The 21390-nt window shown below is 40.4% G+C and overlaps 1 protein-coding gene across 1 annotated transcript in view; it reads right to left on the bottom strand.

Annotated features, from left to right (window-relative positions):
- Nucleotides 1-15332: 15332 nt before the first annotated feature.
- CDH11 (cadherin 11) overlaps nt 15333-21390 on the bottom strand; it is a 127534-nt gene continuing 121476 nt past the window's right edge. Inside the window, exons 12-13 of the mRNA XM_063141393.1 lie at nt 19021-19272; nt 15333-16669 (exon numbers count right to left, since the gene is read on the bottom strand). Coding sequence (XP_062997463.1) covers nt 16173-16669; nt 19021-19272 — 749 coding nt within the window. The 3' untranslated portion in view covers nt 15333-16172. The remainder of the gene's footprint in view (nt 16670-19020; nt 19273-21390) is intronic.

The raw sequence follows: 21390 nt of genomic DNA, 5'->3' as shown, positions 1-21390 counted from the left end.
GTGAACAACATGTCTTACTGGTGAGGAACCAAATGCTGGGCCAAAATGCCCATCTCCTGAATTTTGCATCTCCAGTCATAGACCAGAAAAGGAGGAGAGTAGTCTAGAGATGTCGGGGTAAGGGGTGGGTTCAGTGCCAGTGAGTATTGCCTCTAACCCACCCACCCCCCATTTAGTCCCCAAATGTGAAAACGAAAGAACATCAAAGCCTCCTGAAATTCAGCTGAAGGTCTGAGTGTTGCTTAGCTCATCTCAGTGGCAACTACCTTGCCTGGCTATGCTCCAACTTCCAATCAGGATACTGCTATCCTTGGAACTCAGTCCCCTTCCTGCCTGAGATTAGTCTACTTGCCTTGGCCATCTGAATTACTGCTACATACAGAATATTAAACTTCTCTGGCCTGTATCACACTACTGACCACTGGATGCAGCAGAATGGTTACTAACTTCCACCAGACCCAGGAAACTGCCTTACCCCTTGGGCTTGACAGATGCTGGCATCACCTCTGCTCTGCAGCTCCTGCGACAAGCAAATTCTTTAGCAATGTTGAATCAGTTGTGTTATTTGCAGCTCTGGTTCTCAGTCACCAAAGTTTTGCATTTCAGCAGCTAAATAATTTCAAGGTGTGCCATGAAATTTCCGTGCTACCTCTTTCACATATTTCATATATTGCCAGGCCACCAGAATATCTGGTATGCACAAAAATGTGAATACGTCAATAGTTCCATGTACAATATTTTCTATCATTGATTCAAAAGCATATGTTTTTCATCATGGATGCTCTCATCTTACATTCCAAGGCATGAGAGAGAGAGATTATTCACACTTGGAAAAAATATATTCCGTCTTTGAGTTAATAATAATAATAATGGCAGCACAGCACAAAATCTCATTCACTTGAGGAGGGACTTGTGTCAGCAGAGAACCTTTGAGAATCAGGTTGTAATTCACAGCAACAGCAACCACCCACACTGAAAAGAAATCCCAGATTGTCAAAGAAAAAAAGCTGCCAATCTGAGTGAGGAGGAACACAGTCATATGGCAGAGAGCTATTTGCAATCGTTGTATTAACAGAAGCAATGACCTTTACACACTCGAGAAGAAGCCATATGGGCCCCAGAGCACAGCAACAGTTTGTCAAGCAAAATCTTTCAATTGTGTCTAACATGGGAGGAATATCTAATTCAACTATCAGAGCTGGGATAAAACTGGAGCGTGAAATCTGAGCTTTAACCACCCCCTCTTGCTAAAAGAGCCACCAAGATTTGCAGTATCCAAGTGTTAACGTTTTCCAGGTTTCTTTTTTTAACAAAATATTCATCTAAAATGTTGGCCTACCAGTTCTTGAGGATGGAAAACAGATGGTCTGCAGTCAGTTCCATCAAGAATCTAAATTAAACCCATTGGCTTGTTCTTACTCGAATTAATGAAAGTTGAATAATATGCACTGGCAGGCTGTGAAGCTTCTATGATTTTTGGCAGTGTAAGGCTACAGTGCATTGTCTACATATGGCCAACTTCATCCCTGGTGCAATTCTATTGACTTCAAAGGGTAACCACAGGGATGAGTTTGGTCTGTTGAATTCCACAACTTATTTTCTTTTTTGCTTGGCCCTGCACTTTTCGGCTGTTTCATTATAAATGGACAAGGCCAGTTCGAGATATTGCACTTGGGATACTGCACTATGACAACACTAAATTTCATCAAGGTTTAGGACTGATTTGCTTATTCAGGTCCATTGCTTGGTTTTTCTACAGGAAAAATTAGGTAAGTTCACATTACAATATGGACTGAACACATTTCTTGGCTGTTACTTGTAGGAAAGGACAATTCAAATTTTCACTGACTCAGGCAGAAGTGTCATAATCATCACAGAAGGAATGCTTCAGTTTCACTTGTTTGATGAGGGTGCCACAATGTAAAAAATAAAATAAAAAATAAACCCAATAATAATAATAATAATAATAATAATAATAATAATAATAATAATAATAACCCACCTCTCCCTCTGGATAATATCTTGTTTTTTTCTGTGTTGGAACTCAAGGTGGTGAACTTAGGATTTCCAGGGAGTATTCCATTCAAGCTTGGGCCAAACACAGACCTGCTTAGTTTCAGCAAGATTTCTTTGTCATGTGCTTTCAAACTATGGACCTTTCTACACCTAAGGATGTAGAAGGAGGGGGGTGATCCCAGACTTACCTGCTTCTGGGATTGTCCCTGTGTGTCTAAATGGAAGCGTGACATCCTGGATGGGAGGAGGAACATCACACCCATCATGCCCGCCATTTTTATAAAAAAAACACACAAAAAACCAGGCGCCGGACCACACTTGCGCTCCAGCACAAAATTAAGTGCACAAAAAGGGCCTGATCTTGCTCCCCACCCCACCCCCAATGGCCCTGGACTCCCCGCGTCCTGGCTCCTTCCCTGTACTGACCCCTGCTATTTGCGGGGAGGAGGGAAGAAGCTGGGACAGGTACCCACACCACCCGCAGACCTTGGGATCATCCCAGGACTGAAGGTAAAACCAGGATAACTGAGGTCTCAGTTATTCTGGGGAAATGGAGGGATCATCCCTCCCTACTCCCAGGATCCTCTGTGCGTCATTTGGACACACAGGGATGATTCAGGGATGATCCCAGGGAAAAAGGCCAGTGTAGAAATTGGCCTATGTCTCAACAAAGAGGGAAATGATATGGCAAGCCAAAGCAGAAATGTTTTGTTCATTGAGTGTGGGAGAGGAAGGGGCACCCAACATGCAAACTTCTATTTGCTTGGTCTGCTTACCCTGAATTTAATAGCATAGCCTTTCATACTCCTTCTCAAAATAATCTTTCTCTTCGTTCTTCATGGCCAGTTAATCTCTGCCGCCTTTAGAGAGGATGATAGTGAAGATGCCAGTTTTGATTATGAGTTTTAGAGAAGAGTCCTTTTTTGGTTCTCATAACATAGGTATGAGGCATCAGTTGGCTATAGCTTTGATGTGTTACTGAACTGAGATTAATAAACATTAGGAAGTTAACTAGAGATGGAAATTATTGTACAACATTGTTAATGATCTAAACTATTCTTCTCTTTTAATTGAAGGGTCAAATAATAATAATAATAATAATAATAATAATAATAATAATAATACCACCATTACATTCAACAGCCTCCTGAAAATATTAGAGATGTCCAGCAAAAGGGTGTGATTTTTTGTTAAAGAAATGTGAACCACCTATGATCAGCTACCAAATGTATTTAGAATAGTAGTATCACAAAATATAATGGAGTTATGAATTTTTCATAAAAGATGAACTTGTGCTATATGTGCTTAGTCTTGATTAATGATAATGCACCTTCTATTCTGAGAGTTGGGAATGAAGGCTGGATACTGAAGACAGAACAGTTGACAGAAGAAACCACTGAAATGGAATATTGTTAAAGTAGATATCTTCTGGAAAGAATTAAGTGGGCTATCTCACTGTCATAGGAGTATAGAAAATTGATTCAGACTGAGTAAGACCCTTGGTACATATAGCCCAATATTGTCAGCACTGTCTGGCAGTGGCTTGCCAGAATTTAAAACAGGATTCTGTCCTAGCCCTACCTGGAGATGTTGGTGATTCAACCTGGGACCTTCTGCATGCAAAGTAGATGCTCTCCCACTGAGGGAGACCAGAGCAAATGTTTTCTGGTTAGTATCCCATGCCATGTTGGTGGATTTCACTGGGTTAACTTGGTGGTAGCACCTGCAGCAGTGTTCTGTTGAGTGTGTGGTGATTGGGAGTTAATTTCCCACAATGCCTTTGAGGCATTGGTGCTCTGGGCAATTAAAAGAAGCAATCTCCCCAAATCACTTTCCTGGTCCTTATTGGAAAGCATTTATTTTTTTAATGGGTGCCCAAGCCAGACACCAGAAGTTACAACATTAATGTTAGATGATCACATAAGTACTAAACTATTGGTCTAGCATCCTGTATCGTAACAAGGGTGTAAGAATTCTGCAGCCATTGGGGGCTCAGAGGCTATATCTCTGGCCCTGGGCTTTCCCCTGTTGGGAATCTGAGTATATTATCTACTTTTAGGTGTTCCAGTGTGTGTGTGTGTGTGAATGGATGGGGGTTTAGGTTGCTTATGTCTTCATTGTTTCCTTAAAATGGGTCACAGAATCTTGGGGTATTGTCACAGATATACTGTTGTATATTTTCTTGTGGACCAGAGATTTGATTACAAGTATGCAGCAACAAATATATTTGAATTTAAGAGTGTAATCCTATGCATCTTTAGAAGAACAAGAAATGTCCTACAATTCCCCACATTCCCCAGTTTGGAAAATTCTGAGAGTTATAGGGCTTTTTGTTTTCTGTCTGAACATACACAGGATTGTGCCCTATGTTGAAAAAATACTCTTTGGTGTTTTTGCTACAAAAACACACTAGCACGTTTCATCTTTTGGAAGTAAGTGTCACAATGACTGAAGCCATTTTATCTGTATCCTGCTCCATTCCGGTAAACAATATATCCTTGAAAATGCTAATACACCTCATCTTCGCTCCTCTAAACGGAATCACTTTCTGCAAGATCTATAGCTTTTCATTTTGAACTTTTACATTGAATTTCGTGGTCATCAGAACATGATTGGTTTTCAAGGAGTGAACCATTCTCTCTTCTCTTTTACATGTCAGTTTCTTCCTCACCTCTATGTGTCAATTTCATTCTGTCATTTCACTTGATGTAGAACATGTAAGAACTCTGGGGCAAATAAAGCAAGAGACTGCAGAGGTGTCACACCAACAGAAACATGCATGGTAGACCCCCAGAATTGGGTCAAATACCTGAAGATGTTCTTTATTCTGGAACATCCATAAGTATTTTTCCAGCATCAAGTTCCAAGACTGTTGAATAATAATAATAATAATAATAATAATAATAATAATAATAATAATAATAATAATAATAATAATAAATTATATTTCATACCCACCTCTCCCTCTGGATCAAAGTGGGGAACAATATGGAATACAAAAATATTATAACATACATAAAACTGATTAAAAAATATAAAACTATACATTATTAAAAAAAACAGCCAGACATGACGTTGTACTATCATCCCACAAATTACTGTCTTTGAATTGCAGATCAAACAGATTTTCAGCAGGCTTATTAGTGTAACATTTTTAAATGGCATTAAAAGGGTATTTTATTAATTATTCTGAATTAGAATATGTTGCAAGATGTATTTCTAATATTTTGCTAACTTTCTCAGGGTAAGAAAATCTCAATTTTTTTTACCCTTGTTCCTTTCTGGGCCTTCACATCTGCCAGCACATGGGATAGTTGCTTGAAGCCCTTTGGGTTCAAAGAACCAGTTTCATAGTTCCTTGGTGAATACTACCAGTTATATAACACTTCACAGCATTGTCTCATACTCTGAAGTACACATGTATGAGACCAGCTGTGCCCCTTCCTAGAGTCGGAAGACCTAAAGACGGTAGTGCACACACTGGTAACTTCGAGGCTCGACTTCTGCAGTGCACTCAGGTCCTCTGGGAAGAATTTACTCCAGTCAACAAAAAGAAGGCTGACAACTATTACCCAGAGGACCTTTTCTTCTGCTGCTCCCAAATTATGGAATGATCTGCCGGGACAGATTCATCAATTTAACAGTCTTCCGGATAGACTAATCTCTTCTGGCAGGCCTACCCAGTTGAATTTTAAGATGCCTTTTAATAATGTATTAGTTTTAAATGTTTTAATCAATTATATGTATTTTATGGTGTCTGCATTTGTGTTGTATCCCGCCTCGATCCATATGGAGAGGTGGGTAACAAATAAATTATTATTATTATTATTATTATTATTATTATTATTATTATTATTATATCCCATTGAGCTCAATGGCATTTACTACCAGGTAAGTGATTAAAGGATTTCAGCTTTACAGGCAAAGCACTTCATGTATATTATCTTGTGATAACCTTGGTCAATGTGTTTAGTAACACAACACTAGGGGTGTGCTCTCTACCCTGGAATTATCTGGTAACCAGGTACATCTGCGGAGCATTCTACTTTCCAAAGTGGAGACTGGCCGCTTATAAACCCAGTGAATAATATCAGAGTGGAGACGTGGCCAATCGGAGCTCCTAACATCTCTGAAATTATCCTACCAATTTGTTTTTGTGGTATGTCTAATTGAAAACCTCCCAAAGGAACATAGGTTGATGGGGTGGGGTAGTTTTGATAACTGATATCAACATCTGTGGCTAACCAATTAGGAATTACCACAGCACTCTCCCTCCCTGTTCTGTTCTCCTCCAATCACTTTGTTTGGGGGAGGGAATGGCAATTATGAGATTAGGGGCCGTTTGTTTGCAGAGTGAGATTTAGAGAAGGAGAGAGAGAGAGATCTAGTTGCACTTTTCTGCTCAGACTCAAAGAAGTCAGCCACAGTGCGAAAGTGCTGCTGGGCTGAGTGAGTAAGCTTCTACACCTGAGACAGGCCAGCCTTTTTTTTAGTGTAACTATTACTCCTATTGACTGGCTGGGCTTCCAGTGCAGAAGGGGGGGGTCCTTGTCATCCTCCTCCAAGCCACACATACTAGCCTCCTACAGGGAAGATGCTGTTGCCTTGATTCGACTCGCTCCAATGCCCGACCGACAGTGGGGGAGGGGTGCCTCCTCCTCCTCCTCCTCCTCCTGTAAGCGTCTTGTCCTCTCTAAGGGTGGGCAAGCTGTGTGCTGCTGCTGTGGCATTATATATCTATATCTATATCTATATCTATATATATACTTAATTATTATTGTGCTAAGCACTTCCCATTTCTTCATTGCCTCTCCCTCACCATACAGATCTATGCACGAGAGGTGCCTGAGAGGACATTTGAATGCAGATTCTAAAAATTCCCTATAAACCACTGCATGAAGAAATCTGCTCCACAGTTGGTATGTCTAAAGCCCTCTTTAAAAGCTGCCATGTATTTATCATTAAAACTGAGGGAGCTGTGGGCATTTCTGTTAATTCCCATTGGCAAGTATGTACCAGTTACTTGAGAACGGAGGTATTTTTCATTGAACTATCTGGCAGCGCAGTGAGAGGGACCCGCTCTGGAAATTGGGGCAGAGACTCGCCTCTAGAAGACCCAATTTACACAGCCCTAACAACCACAGAATGGCACTGAAAGAATTCTCTGATGCTTCTTGGGTATACATTTATTAGTTATCTGAATGTTGACTTCATCTCTGCCTACCATAGCTAATCTGAATGTGTTAGGTCTCTGACTGCATTAGTTAATCATCAAATCAGGCAGTTTTTCTTTTTGGTCTCCGGATTCACTTTCAGTTGGTTATAAAAGTCTATTTTTTTCCCAGAACACTTTTAGGTGATCCTTCCGATAAGAGTTGACAGGCTGTCGTTCAGATGTAGTCAGCATGTATCTTAAGTGGTGAGAAAGAGCTCACAATAAATAATGTATCTGATGAATGTAGCTTCATTTTCTGCCCAGCTATGCGATATGAAGTAACAAAAGAGCTAAGCACAGGAAAGGGGAGGCAGAAGACCCAGTGAAGATGTGTGCTAATGAAGCTCTTTTAGAGCATAGACAACTACAGTGCCACATGCTTCCAATTTTAAAGGGTTTGTCTACACCTGCCATTTATCATGGGATGGTCCCAAGGCCATCCTTGTGTGTCCAAATGATGTACAGCTGATCCTGAGGTGAACTGGGGTCAATCACTCAGTTCTCCTGGGATAGAGGGGACAGCTTTTTTCCTGTTTTTTCTGCCATCATGGGACCATCCCAAGCTCCACAGGCAGTGTGGCTCTGCCTCCTGGGGTACTCCCTCTTCCCTGTGAGTAGCAGGGCTCAGGAAAAGGGTATGGAGCTGTGCAAGGGGAGTCTGTGGGCATCGGGAGGTGGGGAGAGCATTTTTGCCATCTTTGGGATGGTGCTAGGTGTCCTCCAGCACTGTGTTGGTTGTTTTGGGGTATTTAAAAAACAAAATTGTTCCTTCATGCAGGATCGTGCCCATGCAATTGCGCAATGGACTCCACTTTTTTTAAAAAAGTCACCCCGGAACATCCCTCTTTACTTCTGGGACAACTCACTGGTGAGTGGTCCCTGGGGGATGATCTCGGAAGTGGAAAACTCCGTGGCCATCTCTCCCCACTCCCCAAAGGCCTGCAGGTGTAGATGAGCCCAAAGAAAGAAAATAGTAGGAATGTCACCGAGGTTCTTAATGCCTTGTCTTGGAGTACAAACTTCAGCAACATGTACTGTTCACCTTCATTTTATGAATCCACAGAGTTCTTCTCCAGTTGAGATTTTAATATCATTGGGGATTTGTTGGGACAGGAGAAATTGTTGTAATTGTGCTTGGAAATAACCAAGCTATTTTATAATTTTGTTTAGAAAAACACCCTGGCTAGCTAAACCTAATTCTGAATTGAATCCAGGGTGTTTAACCTTCACTCTAAAATACCTCTTCTTATATGACATCTGCTCTTTTTTTAATGTAGTGACCAGTGGGATTTTCCCCTGCCCCTTATCTCTCCTTATTACTCATGCTGAGGATCACCCAAGGGAGTGATCAGTAGCATTTCCAGTTCTCACAAAATGAAGAACTCCTTGACATTATACTAATTTAAATTTGGAATTTACTCCCACATAGCATGGATGAGATTTTAATTTAGTTCATCTTTGTTTGTTTATAAGAAGTTGAGATTTTTTAAAAAATAATAATGCATAGAAAAGCAGAACTGGCATTCATCTATCCAGGCAGAGGATTTTGAGTGCTTATGTGTTCATAGTATTTCTTTGAATCCAATCTAACCAACCATTTGTGGGGTGTAGTTGTTTGCTTCCTTTATTTTTCTGATGAGCTTCCCATCTTTAATAGCTAAACAGCAGGCAGGTATTTATATTTATTTTATTATTTATTTATTTATTTATTTATTTATTACATTTCTATACCACCCAATATCCGGAGCTCTCTGGGCGGTTCACAAAAATTAAAAACATTCAAAGTATAAAACAACAGTATAAAACCATAATATAAGATACGATATAAAAGCTCAACCAGATAAAAACAGCAGCAATGCAAAATTACAAATTTAAAACACCAAGTTAAAATTTATTTATAGACTGTTAAAATACTGGGAGAATAAAAAGGTCTTCACCTGGCATCTAAAAGCATATAATATAGGTGCCAAGCGAACCTCTTTAGGGAGCTCATTCCACAGCCGGGGTGCCACAGCAGAGAAGGCCCTCCTTCTGGTAGCCACCTGCCTCACTTCCTTTGGCAGGGGCTCATGGAGAAGGACCCCTGAGGATGACCTTAGGGTCTGGGCAGGTACATTTGGGTGGAGGCATTCCTTCAGATAGCCTGGCCCCAAGCTGTTTAGGGCTTTGAATGTTAATACCAGCACTTTGAATCGGGCCCGGACCTGGACTGGCAGCCAATGAAGCTGTAAAAGGACTGGCGTAATGTGGTCTCGTCAGCCAGTCCCTGTTAGTAAACGTGCTGCCCTGTTTTGTACCAGTTGAAGTTTCCGGACCGTTTTCAAAGGCAGCCCCACGTATAACGCATTGCAGTAACCCATGCAGTAATACAACATGGTCCTCTCCATGCTAAAGCATACACACACACACACACACACACACACACACACACACACTATTGTGTATAGTAAATCACAATCTCAGAGTACTTATATCGTGTGTGTGTAGTTTTCAAACTTGATAACAAGTTCAAGAATATGCTCCCATTTGTGATCACATTTAGGGTTGCAAAGGGGGAAATCCAGGTGATTTGTGATGTGAAACAAAATTCTCTTATATCCCTAGTGTGGCTAAAGTGTCAGACTGGGAGTCAGGAGATCGAGGTTCTAGTCTCCACTCGGCCATGGAAAACCACTGGGTGACTTTGGGCCAGTTACAGACTCTCAGCCCAACCTACCTCACAGGGTTGGTGTTGTAAGGATAAAATGGAGAGGATGCGGAGGATTATGTATGCCACCTTGGGTTTCTAGGATGAGAAAAGGTAGGATATAAATGTAATAATAAATAAATAAATAATAGTGGTGGTGCACAATAAAGTGACACAGGAGAAGAATCCTGATTTGATCATTTATGTGATCACATCAAGACTTTTTTGGTGTGTGTTTTTGACATTGATGAGTTTGGTTTTTTTTATCAGTTATACAGCTGTAATGTAGGCAGAGAGAAGGGGAGAATAGATGCAAATGAAGGGAAGGCATTGAAATCTGCAGGATACTGCATATGGTCCAATTCTAGAAGTAATTTGAATTTTTTTCCTTCTTAAACCAGAATTCTGGATGAATGAGACATAGGATACAGTGAGCCAGAGCAACGATAAGGTCTAATTATAATGCCACATCTGTTTGTGGCAAAACATAAAATTAGAAGGAAAATAATCCATTTTGGCATTCTGAAGAATGCATTCCATTTCCAATATTAAAACAAACAAGCCACTTTTACAATCCAATCTTATAACTGATACAGGTGTACAAAAGTATGGATGGAATGAACAGAGTGGATAGTGAGACATTTTTCTCCCTCTCTCATATTTCTAGAACCCAATGGGGCCAACCTATGAAGCTGATTGGTAGGAGATTCAGGACAGATAAAAGGAAGTACTTCTTCACACAGCTCGTAGTTAAACTATGCAATTCACTACCTCAAGCTGTGGTGATTGGCCACCAATATGGATGGCTTTAAAAGAGGGTTGGACAAATCCATTGAGATGGCTATCAATGGCTACTATCCTGAAGGCTATATATTTCCACCAGTATCAGAGGCATTGTGCCTATGTACACCAGCTGCTGGGGAACATGGGCTGGAGGGTGCTGTTGCACCTGTGTCCTGTTTGTGGTTTCCTGTGGGCACTGTTTGAACAAAATGCTGGGCTATAGGGGCAGATATATGATGAGATCTAGCTTGGCCTAGTCAAAATTAAGTCTTGTGGAGTTCAATGGTGCTGATGCCCAGGTAAGGGTTACAGTGCAACCCTTACAGTGTGACCCTATACAAGTCTATTCAAAAGCATGTGTCACTGAGTTCAATGGAGCTTATTCCCATATTAGTATATATACAATTGCAGTCTTAATCTTATCAATTCAGCCCCAGGGATCAAAACCTTGCTTTATTGCTTTGCTACATCAGGTAGGGTTAATCATATTTGTCTTGTCTATAGTAGAGAATGGTGTCTGGGGGAAAGAGGGGGCGATGTTTCTAAGAACATGAAAATGCCAACAAACATGCTTGACTTTATTTATTTATTTACAATCTTTTGATACTACTCCATATCCAAAATTGGTCCTGCAGTGGTGCACAAAGGAATACAACAGTAAATAAGAAAAAAAGTTTAAAAACAGCAGATTAAAATTGTTCAATTTAAAACATAGAACCAATAAAAACAGTAGCTGGTCAGTTGAGGAATGCTTACTGGAACAGAGTTGTTTTTGAAGGCACCAGAAACAGCCTGGTGTTGGCATCTGCCAGACCTTCAGGGGCAGGGAGCTCCAAAGAGAAGGGGCCACCACATTAAAGGCTCTTCCCTGGTGGACTCCAGTCATGCCAAAGGTCCATGTGGAACAACCAGGAGCCCGTCTTCCAATGACCTCAGTGACCCGACAGGTTGATAAGGGAGAAGGCACTCTCTTGGTATCCTGGTCCCAAGTTGTTTAGGACTTTGTACAGTAGTGTGAGCTTTGCATAATAGTGTGAATAGGCAAATTTTCAGTGCACAGAATTTTCTGGCAGCTTGATAGAATCTATACCCAATATATATGATGCAGGCCAATGAGTCTTAGTGACATCATTGTGCTCTTTCTTTCTTTCTTTCTTTCTTAAAAAAAAATAACCATCGACATTTGTCATACAAAATCACCCTTTGTCTTTGGAAGGCCAATGAAAGCAAGGATAAACTAAGTTAATGAATGCCTTCATTGCTTACATGCAAGGCTCCTATTGCCAGCGATGGTAAAAGCTTCATGAGCCCAGAGAACATTGATCATGCTCATTTGGGGTCTTTGGGGTGGGTGGGTTTCCCCACTCTTCCAGTTTCCTTCGTTCCTGCTTCTGAAAATCATGGCAAAGACAAGTTTGTTTGAACCCTCCAATCCTGCATAAACAGTACACAATAAGTACTTCATGCTTGATGATTTTTTTACTATTAGCTTCCAGTTTGTTTATTTATTTATTTATTTATTTATTTACAATATTTATATACTGCTCCCAATCAGAAGATTTCAGAGCAGTGAACCAGTTGAATAAAACCATATAATGCAAGTGATTTTCTTCCAGAGGCTGGGAGTAGCTTGCATCATATGTGATGGAGGAAATCAGCCTTTACGCAGACACAGATTCTGAAGAAACAGCCATGCAAAGAGAGCCACCACCACTCTGATTGTTGTATGCATCATGGGGTCTTAGACTAAGAATCAAAATGTTAAGATCAAACAAAGCATAAATAGCTTCCACTGGTCATTGGTCATAGGGCAATTGACATTTGGTACGCCAAGGAACTTTGGAGTATAAAAACAACCAACATTGTTCTGTGTCTATGAGCAGGCAACAAATACCATTTCAAGATGTATTTATTTTTAGGTATCAACATCAATGTTAATAATAATAATAATAATAATAATAATAATAATAATAATAATAGAGCTAATTTTATAGTGCAGACAAAGGACACATGGGGGGAAACTTGTTGTTAGCTATGTTTTTTGAAAAGACAAAAGTAGTGGGAAAAGTTAATTTATTTCCACGTTGGTGAGAGAGAAAGAGAAAAACAGAGAACTACAAAGACAAAACCTCACCAAATATTTAAAATCATTTTAAAAAAAGTAATTCACAAAGTCTTTTCCCTTTAAAATTAAACAGAAAGCAATTAAAATGTTTTTAAAAAATGCCTAACAATGCAGTAAAAAGTACATTAGCAAGTAGTGAAAAATATGATGGTGAAAATTGTTTTTATGATGGTGAAGATGACTTTTGGAGATGACTTTTCCTCTACATGTTAATATAAATTGCTATTTTTAAAAAATATATGGAGAAATGTGCAAATCTAGCAAAATAGTCTTTGGATTATAAAAAGTGTGTGTGTGTGTGTGTGTGTGTGTGTGTGTGAGAGAGAGAGAGAGAGAGAGAGAGAGAGAGAGAGCTGGGGGGATTAGTAACCATAACCAAAGACATTTTAACTAAGAAGTGTAGAAGTAGATGGAGTAGTAGTATACACAAGTATATTGCTGAGGTAGGGAACCATTCAAATCCTAGGGATATAATGACAAAAGCCAACTATATTAAGCAGTTAAAATTTAGATTAACTGCATTTAGAACTTCAAACAAAGATGACCATAAGCAATAGAGATCTCTCTGATTTGGGCAGCTGGTATTCTTAACTACAAATTCAGGAAGGAAGTAAAGCTCCTCATCCCCATTATTAACAGAGACAGTAATAATGTGTTGTGCTGCTGTTAAGGCCTCTTCCTAGATTACAGACCTCTGATCTCCTTCTACTGGCTATATTAAATTTAGCATGTTTATATATCTGCCCAGATATTAATAAGTAGGCGAACATGGAGAGCAATCCTAGCAAGGCCCAATTGGGAGATCTGTTGCAGAGTCCAGAACCCAGCCAAAACACCAGCTTCTAGGGTGGGAGGCATGATGGTTTTCACTGGACTTTTTTCTGATGATTCTTGGAACTTCCCTGTTCCCATGGAAACCAAATGGGAAGGAAAACACCTACACTAACATGAGGCAAAGGGGCTGATCCTAGGGTCTCCGTGGGGACGGGAGGGACTTTGGTTCCAATGGGAACCAAACTTGTGCCCAACCTGTGCCCAGAAGACGTCATTGTGAAGCCTACAACTGGCTTCAGGACCAGATGTAGATGTTCCACAGGTATAACTGGGGCCTTCAGGACCTCCAGCACTTGCTAATTGCCATCCAGACAAATGATCCGGGTAGTAGGATTGTCTAAGCTACTCCATAACAAATCTATAGATTTTACCAAAACGATTAAAACAATATGTTAAAAAAGGAAATGTAGCTAGTGCTGGCTCCTGGTGTTGGAGGGCCTTTGGGGAAGACCCCCCTCAACTCAGTGCTCTCCCTCCTTCAGTGAGTCTAACTTCTTACCAGCATTGTTGCCGGCTCCTCCTTCTCCTCTTCTTCATCGTTGCTGACACCTGTTGCTTGCCGCACCCAGGACCCAAGAGCAAATACTGCTCCTTCTTCCCCCAACTACTGGTGCCTGAGCCAGAGAAAGAGGAGAGTGAACAAGCAGGTTGCAGTGGTAAAGAAGAGGAGCAGGTCCAACAAGCTCTTCTCAGTAGCCCCCATGCTGGGGTGTGGGGGCTTCAGCCATTGCCTGAGCATGGCAGTCCTTGATGGTATCAACACCACCTTTTCGGTGGTGGCCCCCTGACTGTGGAATGATCTCCCTGATGAGGCTCGCCTGGCACTGTTATCTTTCAGGCACCAGGTCAAGACTTTTCTCTTCTCCCAGGCATTTAACAACATTTAACAATGCTAAGTTTGTTTTCTAACAGACCCCAGAACTGTTTTTTTTAAATGGATACTGTTGTTTTTATACTGTTGTTTTTATGTTTCTGATGGTTTTAAAATTTTGTATACTTTTTAATGTTTACTGTTTTTAACTTGTGTAAACAGCCCAGAGATCTTCGGCTATGGAGCGGTATATAAATGTAATAAATATAAATAAATAACATAGCCATCTCATTCTTTTTTGTTCAGATGCAGCAACACTGGTACACCAAACTACCTTAAATAGCTATTTTAATGTCAAAATCCTAACTAATGTAATACTAAGGTAACAATTGGATAGAAAACTGTAACCCACAATCGTGTCAGAGCCAGATTTAATTCTCTAGCAGCACCTGGAATCCTGTGGTGTATATTCAGCATGGAGTAAATTATAAGTGCAGTGTATGTGCCTACACTTTTATACACTCGTTTGAGGAAGCCTGCAGGGTTGTCAAGAGGTAAGATAAATGCACATAACATGGCAATACCTAGAAGAAGAAATTAAAATGACTCTAGATTTTGTATTAAAATGAGTGCACCGTCAATGCAGGCACCAGTTCTGTATAGACTTTACCAGTATTTTTCTTTAAAAACAACAACTTTCAATCGATTTTAAATAATCACTTAACAAGACAGCTTTAGCTACAAATGCATAATAAATAGGGCTATTAAAAGGTCAAATTGGGACTCAGAAGTATAGGGATATACAAAAGGAAATGGGGGTATTATATAAACAATGCTTTCCCTTTAATAAACAAAACAAGAATTAAAAAAAGAATCCTTTTATTTCAAAGTCTGCTTCATATATTGAAGCACATATTAAAGCAACAGTACAATGTTCATAAAATATAAGTGTGATGTAACATTTCTTACATGTCAGAATACTGATATTTGTATGTATACTAAAAATAAGAACTTTAAAATTGTACAAATAGATACATTTAAAAATGACATAGAAATAGGGCGCCTCCCACTGCGACAAGACAGAGTTTTATATCTGGCACGTATTAGATTAAGATGAAAGTATAAGCAAAAAGATTTACAAGAGTCAGCAGAAACAAGTTGGATGCTCAAGAGACATTATAATTGTACATTGTCCTGTACATACATCATATGTGTTTAAGCTGGCTGAATATTATATATTTCAAGTTTAAAAAATGCACTACGTAGGGAGTGTCCATAGTTTAAGGCGAAATTACAGCTCAGAACTGTTATCCTTTCTAATTTGTGGAAGCTTCTTTGACATGAAAGACTTAGCTGTTCATAATACATAAAAAGATTTGCCCTCAATCCTAGGATGACTTCTAGAATTTCCCTTCATTTAAATATTTTGCATTTCACAAGTGGTCATCCCTCCCCGTTCTAGCGAAGTTGATAACCAACTCCTATCTTTGCCTTTTGCATGAAAAGGAACTTCACAGTATTTACCACTTTTCCTGTCCATTTTTAATTAAAGGACTTGCCCTCCCCACCAAACCTAAATGCTTTATATGAGCCTTCCCTTGTTTTATTTTAAAAAATACCTGCTTACATTTCCTCTGATTTTTTTTCTTTTTTCTTCAGAATGTTAGACACAGTTCTTAAGGCCAAATTTGTAACTTTATTGTTAAGAATCATCTTCAAAAGTGTCTTTGGAGCCATATAAGTCTGCTAGTTTCTTAAAACGAGGTCCCCAATTTTGTAGATAGTCATAGTCCAAATCAGAATCTGTCGTTGCTGACTCTAATGAGCTAAGTGAACCAGCCACTGAGCCTCTTCCTTCATAGCCATAGATCTGGATGGAGTCATATGGAGGAGCCGTTGGGTCATTATCTGCTTCTTGTATTCTTGTGTTGATAAAGTCATCAACGTCAACACTGTTTGGAGCTGGCCGAAGCCCTGGACGTGGCATGTATTGGTATTCCGGCTTTATGTCTTTGCGAGGAATAAATCCATTGATGCCATCCGGGTTTTGCAAAGTAGCAATGTCAAAAGCTTCTGTGTCTTCTTCCCCACCACCTTCGTCATCGTAAGTAATAATATTCTCCCGTACATCTTCTTCTTCAAAAACAATGAGAGGCTCTTTCTTTTGACGCTTTAGTGTTACAAATAACACTACGATCACTGATGGGAGAAATAATGAGGTTATTATTAGTATTATAATTTAGTTTGTGTTAAAAGTAGATGCATAATGAAACAAACAATCTCCTTGTGTTTTGGGAAAATCTAGGAATAATTTGCGGAAGTGGAAGGCAAAATAACAAGATAAGACAAAAGTATTGGTTTTAAATAGGGCATCCACTTATAGGCCGTATGGGATTGGGCGAGCCATTCGTATCCAGATAGGTGGTGCTCTTATGTCACCACCCATCCGGATTCCCCTTTTGGGGTAGGGAGGCCTTCCAATGTCACTCCCTCTCACCTTGCAAAACTCTGAGTAAATGAGTAAGGTTGGCTTCAGAGGTAACCCTTATCCCATCCTCTGGTGCTGCGGGAATCCCAGCTGAGGGCCTCAGGTGTTACCAATCACCTCAACAGTGCCTAAGAATGTTCACCAACCCTAACCTTGCTTCCAATGCCCGTACACCTGCCCCCAAGATAAATGTGACCAAATTGTACCAAAGTAACCTAATTAATACTCCCCTGATGTCTTATGGTATGAAGTAGGCAGAAAAAACCTCCCAATCCAAAATGATTAAGAGCAAAAAAGTCTACTTAGCCCCCTGAGGGGCGACCAGCAAACCCACATTGTCTACAGGGAGGGAGGGAGCTGTGCCAAGAAGAGGTGGCTGGGAGGGGCATCATCTCTTTAAGGAGGGAATCGTGAGCCCCTCCCCTCACAGTTGCACCAAATGGAGACCGCCAATAGCACACCTCCACGCCTCACCTTGCTTGCCCCCACCAACAACTGCATCACCATGCCCAGGCAAGCCAGACGTGGCTGTAATGCCTATGTAGAGATATTAGTTTGAATCAAAATGGTTCCGTTCCACTGATGGAGCAGGTTTCCATTCCATGAATGAAAACTCATTCTCTTAATGGATCCAACCCATTTTAAATAGTGTTGTTCAAAACCCATGCCAGATTTAATCCAGAGATTAAATTGGACTGTTTTATGGATGTGGCAAATGAATCTGGTCTCCCATTTGTGTCTGGAATGGATTACATCCTGATATGCTATTCTTAGGAGTTCTCACTACCCTCCTTCCTGTGTACTCAAGGGCAAGGGTGAAACTCCTGGCAAGGCCATAGCAGGAACTGAGACTCTGGACATTAAGGAACATGGTATCTTCAGCCCAGAGAGGAAGAAGAAGATGAGAAATTAATAGGGACCAGCACACAACTCGTTTTTGGATGTCTTTATATTGTTTTTGTTGCTGCATGGGACTGCAAAAATAGGATTATCAAGGATGTGGCAGGCCACAATATGTGGCTGGTGGGCTGTCCTCAGATGGGGACCCCAAAAATTATGCAGGTAGGCTTTATTTCCTGGATGTCACTATCACACAATTCCTAACCTCATTAAATTAAATGTCCTAGACCTGATTCCAGAAAATCTAGTAATGACTAGACTTTACGTCTCATTAAAATCATCAGTTAAGTGGAAACAACCTTTCTAAATTTTCCACCCAATTCCTGGGGGGTGGGAATTGGGGAGAAGGACAGTTCATCAAATCTTCTCTGGGGGGACAAAATCTTAAGGGAGGACTCACCATTAGCAGTGGTGGTGCAGCTTCTTCTCTCCCTCCTATCCCCAGCCCCAACTAAAAGTAGCAACAGTAGAACTCTTGTGTTGGCTGTCGGGCAGCCATTTTGTATACTCAGAATGCCTTGGGCATAGCTTTGATTTCCACGATCTTGTGGAGAAAATGGCAGTCACCACAAAAAAATGGCAGTCTCCACACACATAAAGCAGTGAAGAATATGCAGGGAACATGATTCTCTTTTGGGTGGTGGGTGGGATTCCCTGAAAAATTCTGAAAATGTGTTTTTTTTCTCCTTCCCCTGAGAAATTTTGACTGTTCTTCAAATCATGCCTGGTTGTCATAAATAGCAAATGATGTGGTAAACCAGTATCTGAACTCTACCATATTGTAGCTTTGGTCTCACATCTTTGTCTGTACCCTATTAAAAAAAACAAAACCCTACACATAGAAATTGAGATGTAATCTAGCAATTTGTTTTTTTGTTTTGTTTTTTTGTGAACCACCCAGAGAGCTTTGGTTATTGAATGGTATAGAAATGCAATGCAATGCAATGCAATCAATCAATCAATCAATAAAAGGTTTAGGGTGGGCTTCTCCCCCCCAAAAGGGGGATCATTACAACATATAAGCACCCACCTTTAAACTATATACTGCAGATATCAGGATACTATTCCATTTGGGTCCAGGACCACTCATTTAAACAGAATTATATTCAATAGGAGAAGTAGAATGGGAAAGAAAATATTGGGGGAATTGAGATCTCCTTACCTAATAAAATCACAATGCAAGCAAGGATTGCGATTAAAGCTCCAGTGCTTAGTCCGGCATTCAGGGTGTAGGCTTCTGGGTTGCAGGAGATCACGGCACCTTTTCTGTCACAGCCACAAATCCGAATGGTGAGCATGTTGGTGCTACTCTGTGAAGGGCTCCCACCGTCACTTATCACAATAGGCAGGACGTATATGTCTTGCACCTGTCGATTGAAGGTTGTGCGTCTCGCGTAAACTCCTGCTGTGTTATCTATTTTAAATGAGATAATGATTATTTGTCCGTCTTCCAGTGTCACCCCTTTCCAAGAAAGAATTACTTTTGCCCTTTCATTTGCACTCTAAAGTCTTCTGCAGACTCTATGGCATTCGTCACTTCAAATACATGAGTATGAAATGCTGTGTAGAAAAGAACACAGGTTGATTATAGGTAAGCATCAGGCAAAAATTCACCTGAGTTCATTTTTTATTTCATAATGCTTTTAAGAAGGACATGCCCTTAATTCTATCTTTATTATGCCCCATTTTCAGATCCTTAAATTTGTGCAAAAGGGGTCATTTATGTTTTTAATAAGTGGCCATTGCCAAGTCCACCTGTCCGCTATGTATTTCCTTTGTAAATATCCTTGTTAGTTTTCTTCTCTCCACACACTACCTCTATTAGCCCAGCACAACCATATTCCATAGTTTTCAAATTCATGCTCCATTTCTGTGCTCCCTGCCCCACCAATTTAGCTCAGGAAGTGCCTCATAAACAGTATAAGCTGAATTTCTAACCATTAATAATAAAGAAGGGAGTGTAAACAAAGCGCTGGAGTGTACACAAAGCACACACACACACGCACACACACACACACACACACACACAGAGAGAGAGAGAGAGAGAGAGAGAGAGAGCGTATATAACTTATATTACCTTTTGTCACCGTGACCATGCATTGGAATTAGCCTGGATGCATTGCCCCTTGTTAGGATATGACACCTTTCTCTCCTCCCTACTCTTACAAACCCTAGCCCAAACCTTTCTCTTTTCTTTCAAAGTAGTGCTTATCTTCAACCTCCATGGATTCATAAGCCCTGCCTAGACTAACCACAGCCTAGTTTATGCACACTCCTCAGTTCAGCCACCGAGAGAACAAAGCTAACTTCCCCCATACACTTTCCATATGTTTGGTGCTGTACTTAAATTGCTTGTCTTGGTTACTAGATGCTCTAATGAGCTAAATTTCCCTGATCAGTGAGTGTATATTTCAAAGCCCTGATTGTGTTTAATTCATCCTCCTATTATTGAAGAAGCTTGATTGTATGTGAGAAAGCGAGAGAGAGAGAGAGAGAGAAATGGGAAGGAAAGAGAATAATTCATTTCCATTTTGCACGGCTGGCCCAAGACATTTTGCTACTTGAGGTCAAGGACAAGATGGTGTCCCCTCGCACTCCATGTACAAAAGCTGACAGGTAGATGAATCTGTCTTCAACACTAATAGTGGGACAGCATTCTCCACAGAATTTTAAGGCAGCAGGCTAACTTTGGGGGGCACAGAGTAGGCTGCAAGGTACACCTTTCTCTCCCTGAACACCTTGCTTCTTCTTCCCACTATCTGCCACCTGAGGCAACTGCTTCACCCTGCCTAATAGTAGGGTTAGCCCCACCTTTTTGCCAGGCAAAAGTTATTGCCAAAGTTAAAATTTCCCTTAACAAATGTATATCTTGAGAATGTGTGCAAGCTTGTACACATGTCTAGAGGAGCATATTCCGTAACATGCAACCTGAACCTTCTAACTGGAGATACCAGGGGTTAAGCCTGGGGACTTTTGCATGAAAAGCATCTGTTCTCCTCACTGACCCATGCCCCCACCCACCCCATGAACCATAGTACCCAGAGTTCCATGGGGTGCAACACTCAGTTCTTCCAGATACAACACTTGCCCCAAAAGTTACAGCTCACTTGACTTCATTTATCTACAGCACTTGATGGAATTTCTTAATAGTGTTTTTTTCTTCATTTGCAAAGGGATGATTTCTCCTTCTTCACTCTCATCATTCAGGCATTTAAAGCTAAGCCACTATTTTGTGGATGCCCTACTGTATCAAATGGGATAACACTGTGCAGGATTATACTCTGATTTTTTACTGTGCCAACCTTTTACGTCATTCACTGTTTGAGAAAATTAGTGAAAATGCTAATGACTTACGTGATACTTCTAAATGGAGTTAAATACCTATTTAAATATAGCTGTCAAAATAATTTTCCCTCTCTTTATATTTTCAGTTTATTGCCTTTGGCAGACATCATAGTATTCGAGCACTTGAAAGAAATGGCATATATTCAGACATAATGTCACTGGGCATAATTCCAGTGAAACCAGCCCT

This window comes from Elgaria multicarinata, chromosome 14 (genome assembly GCF_023053635.1).
Source record: "Elgaria multicarinata webbii isolate HBS135686 ecotype San Diego chromosome 14, rElgMul1.1.pri, whole genome shotgun sequence".
Taxonomy (NCBI): Eukaryota; Metazoa; Chordata; class Lepidosauria; order Squamata; family Anguidae; genus Elgaria; species Elgaria multicarinata.
This window is presented reverse-complemented; position numbering and strand designations above follow the sequence as displayed.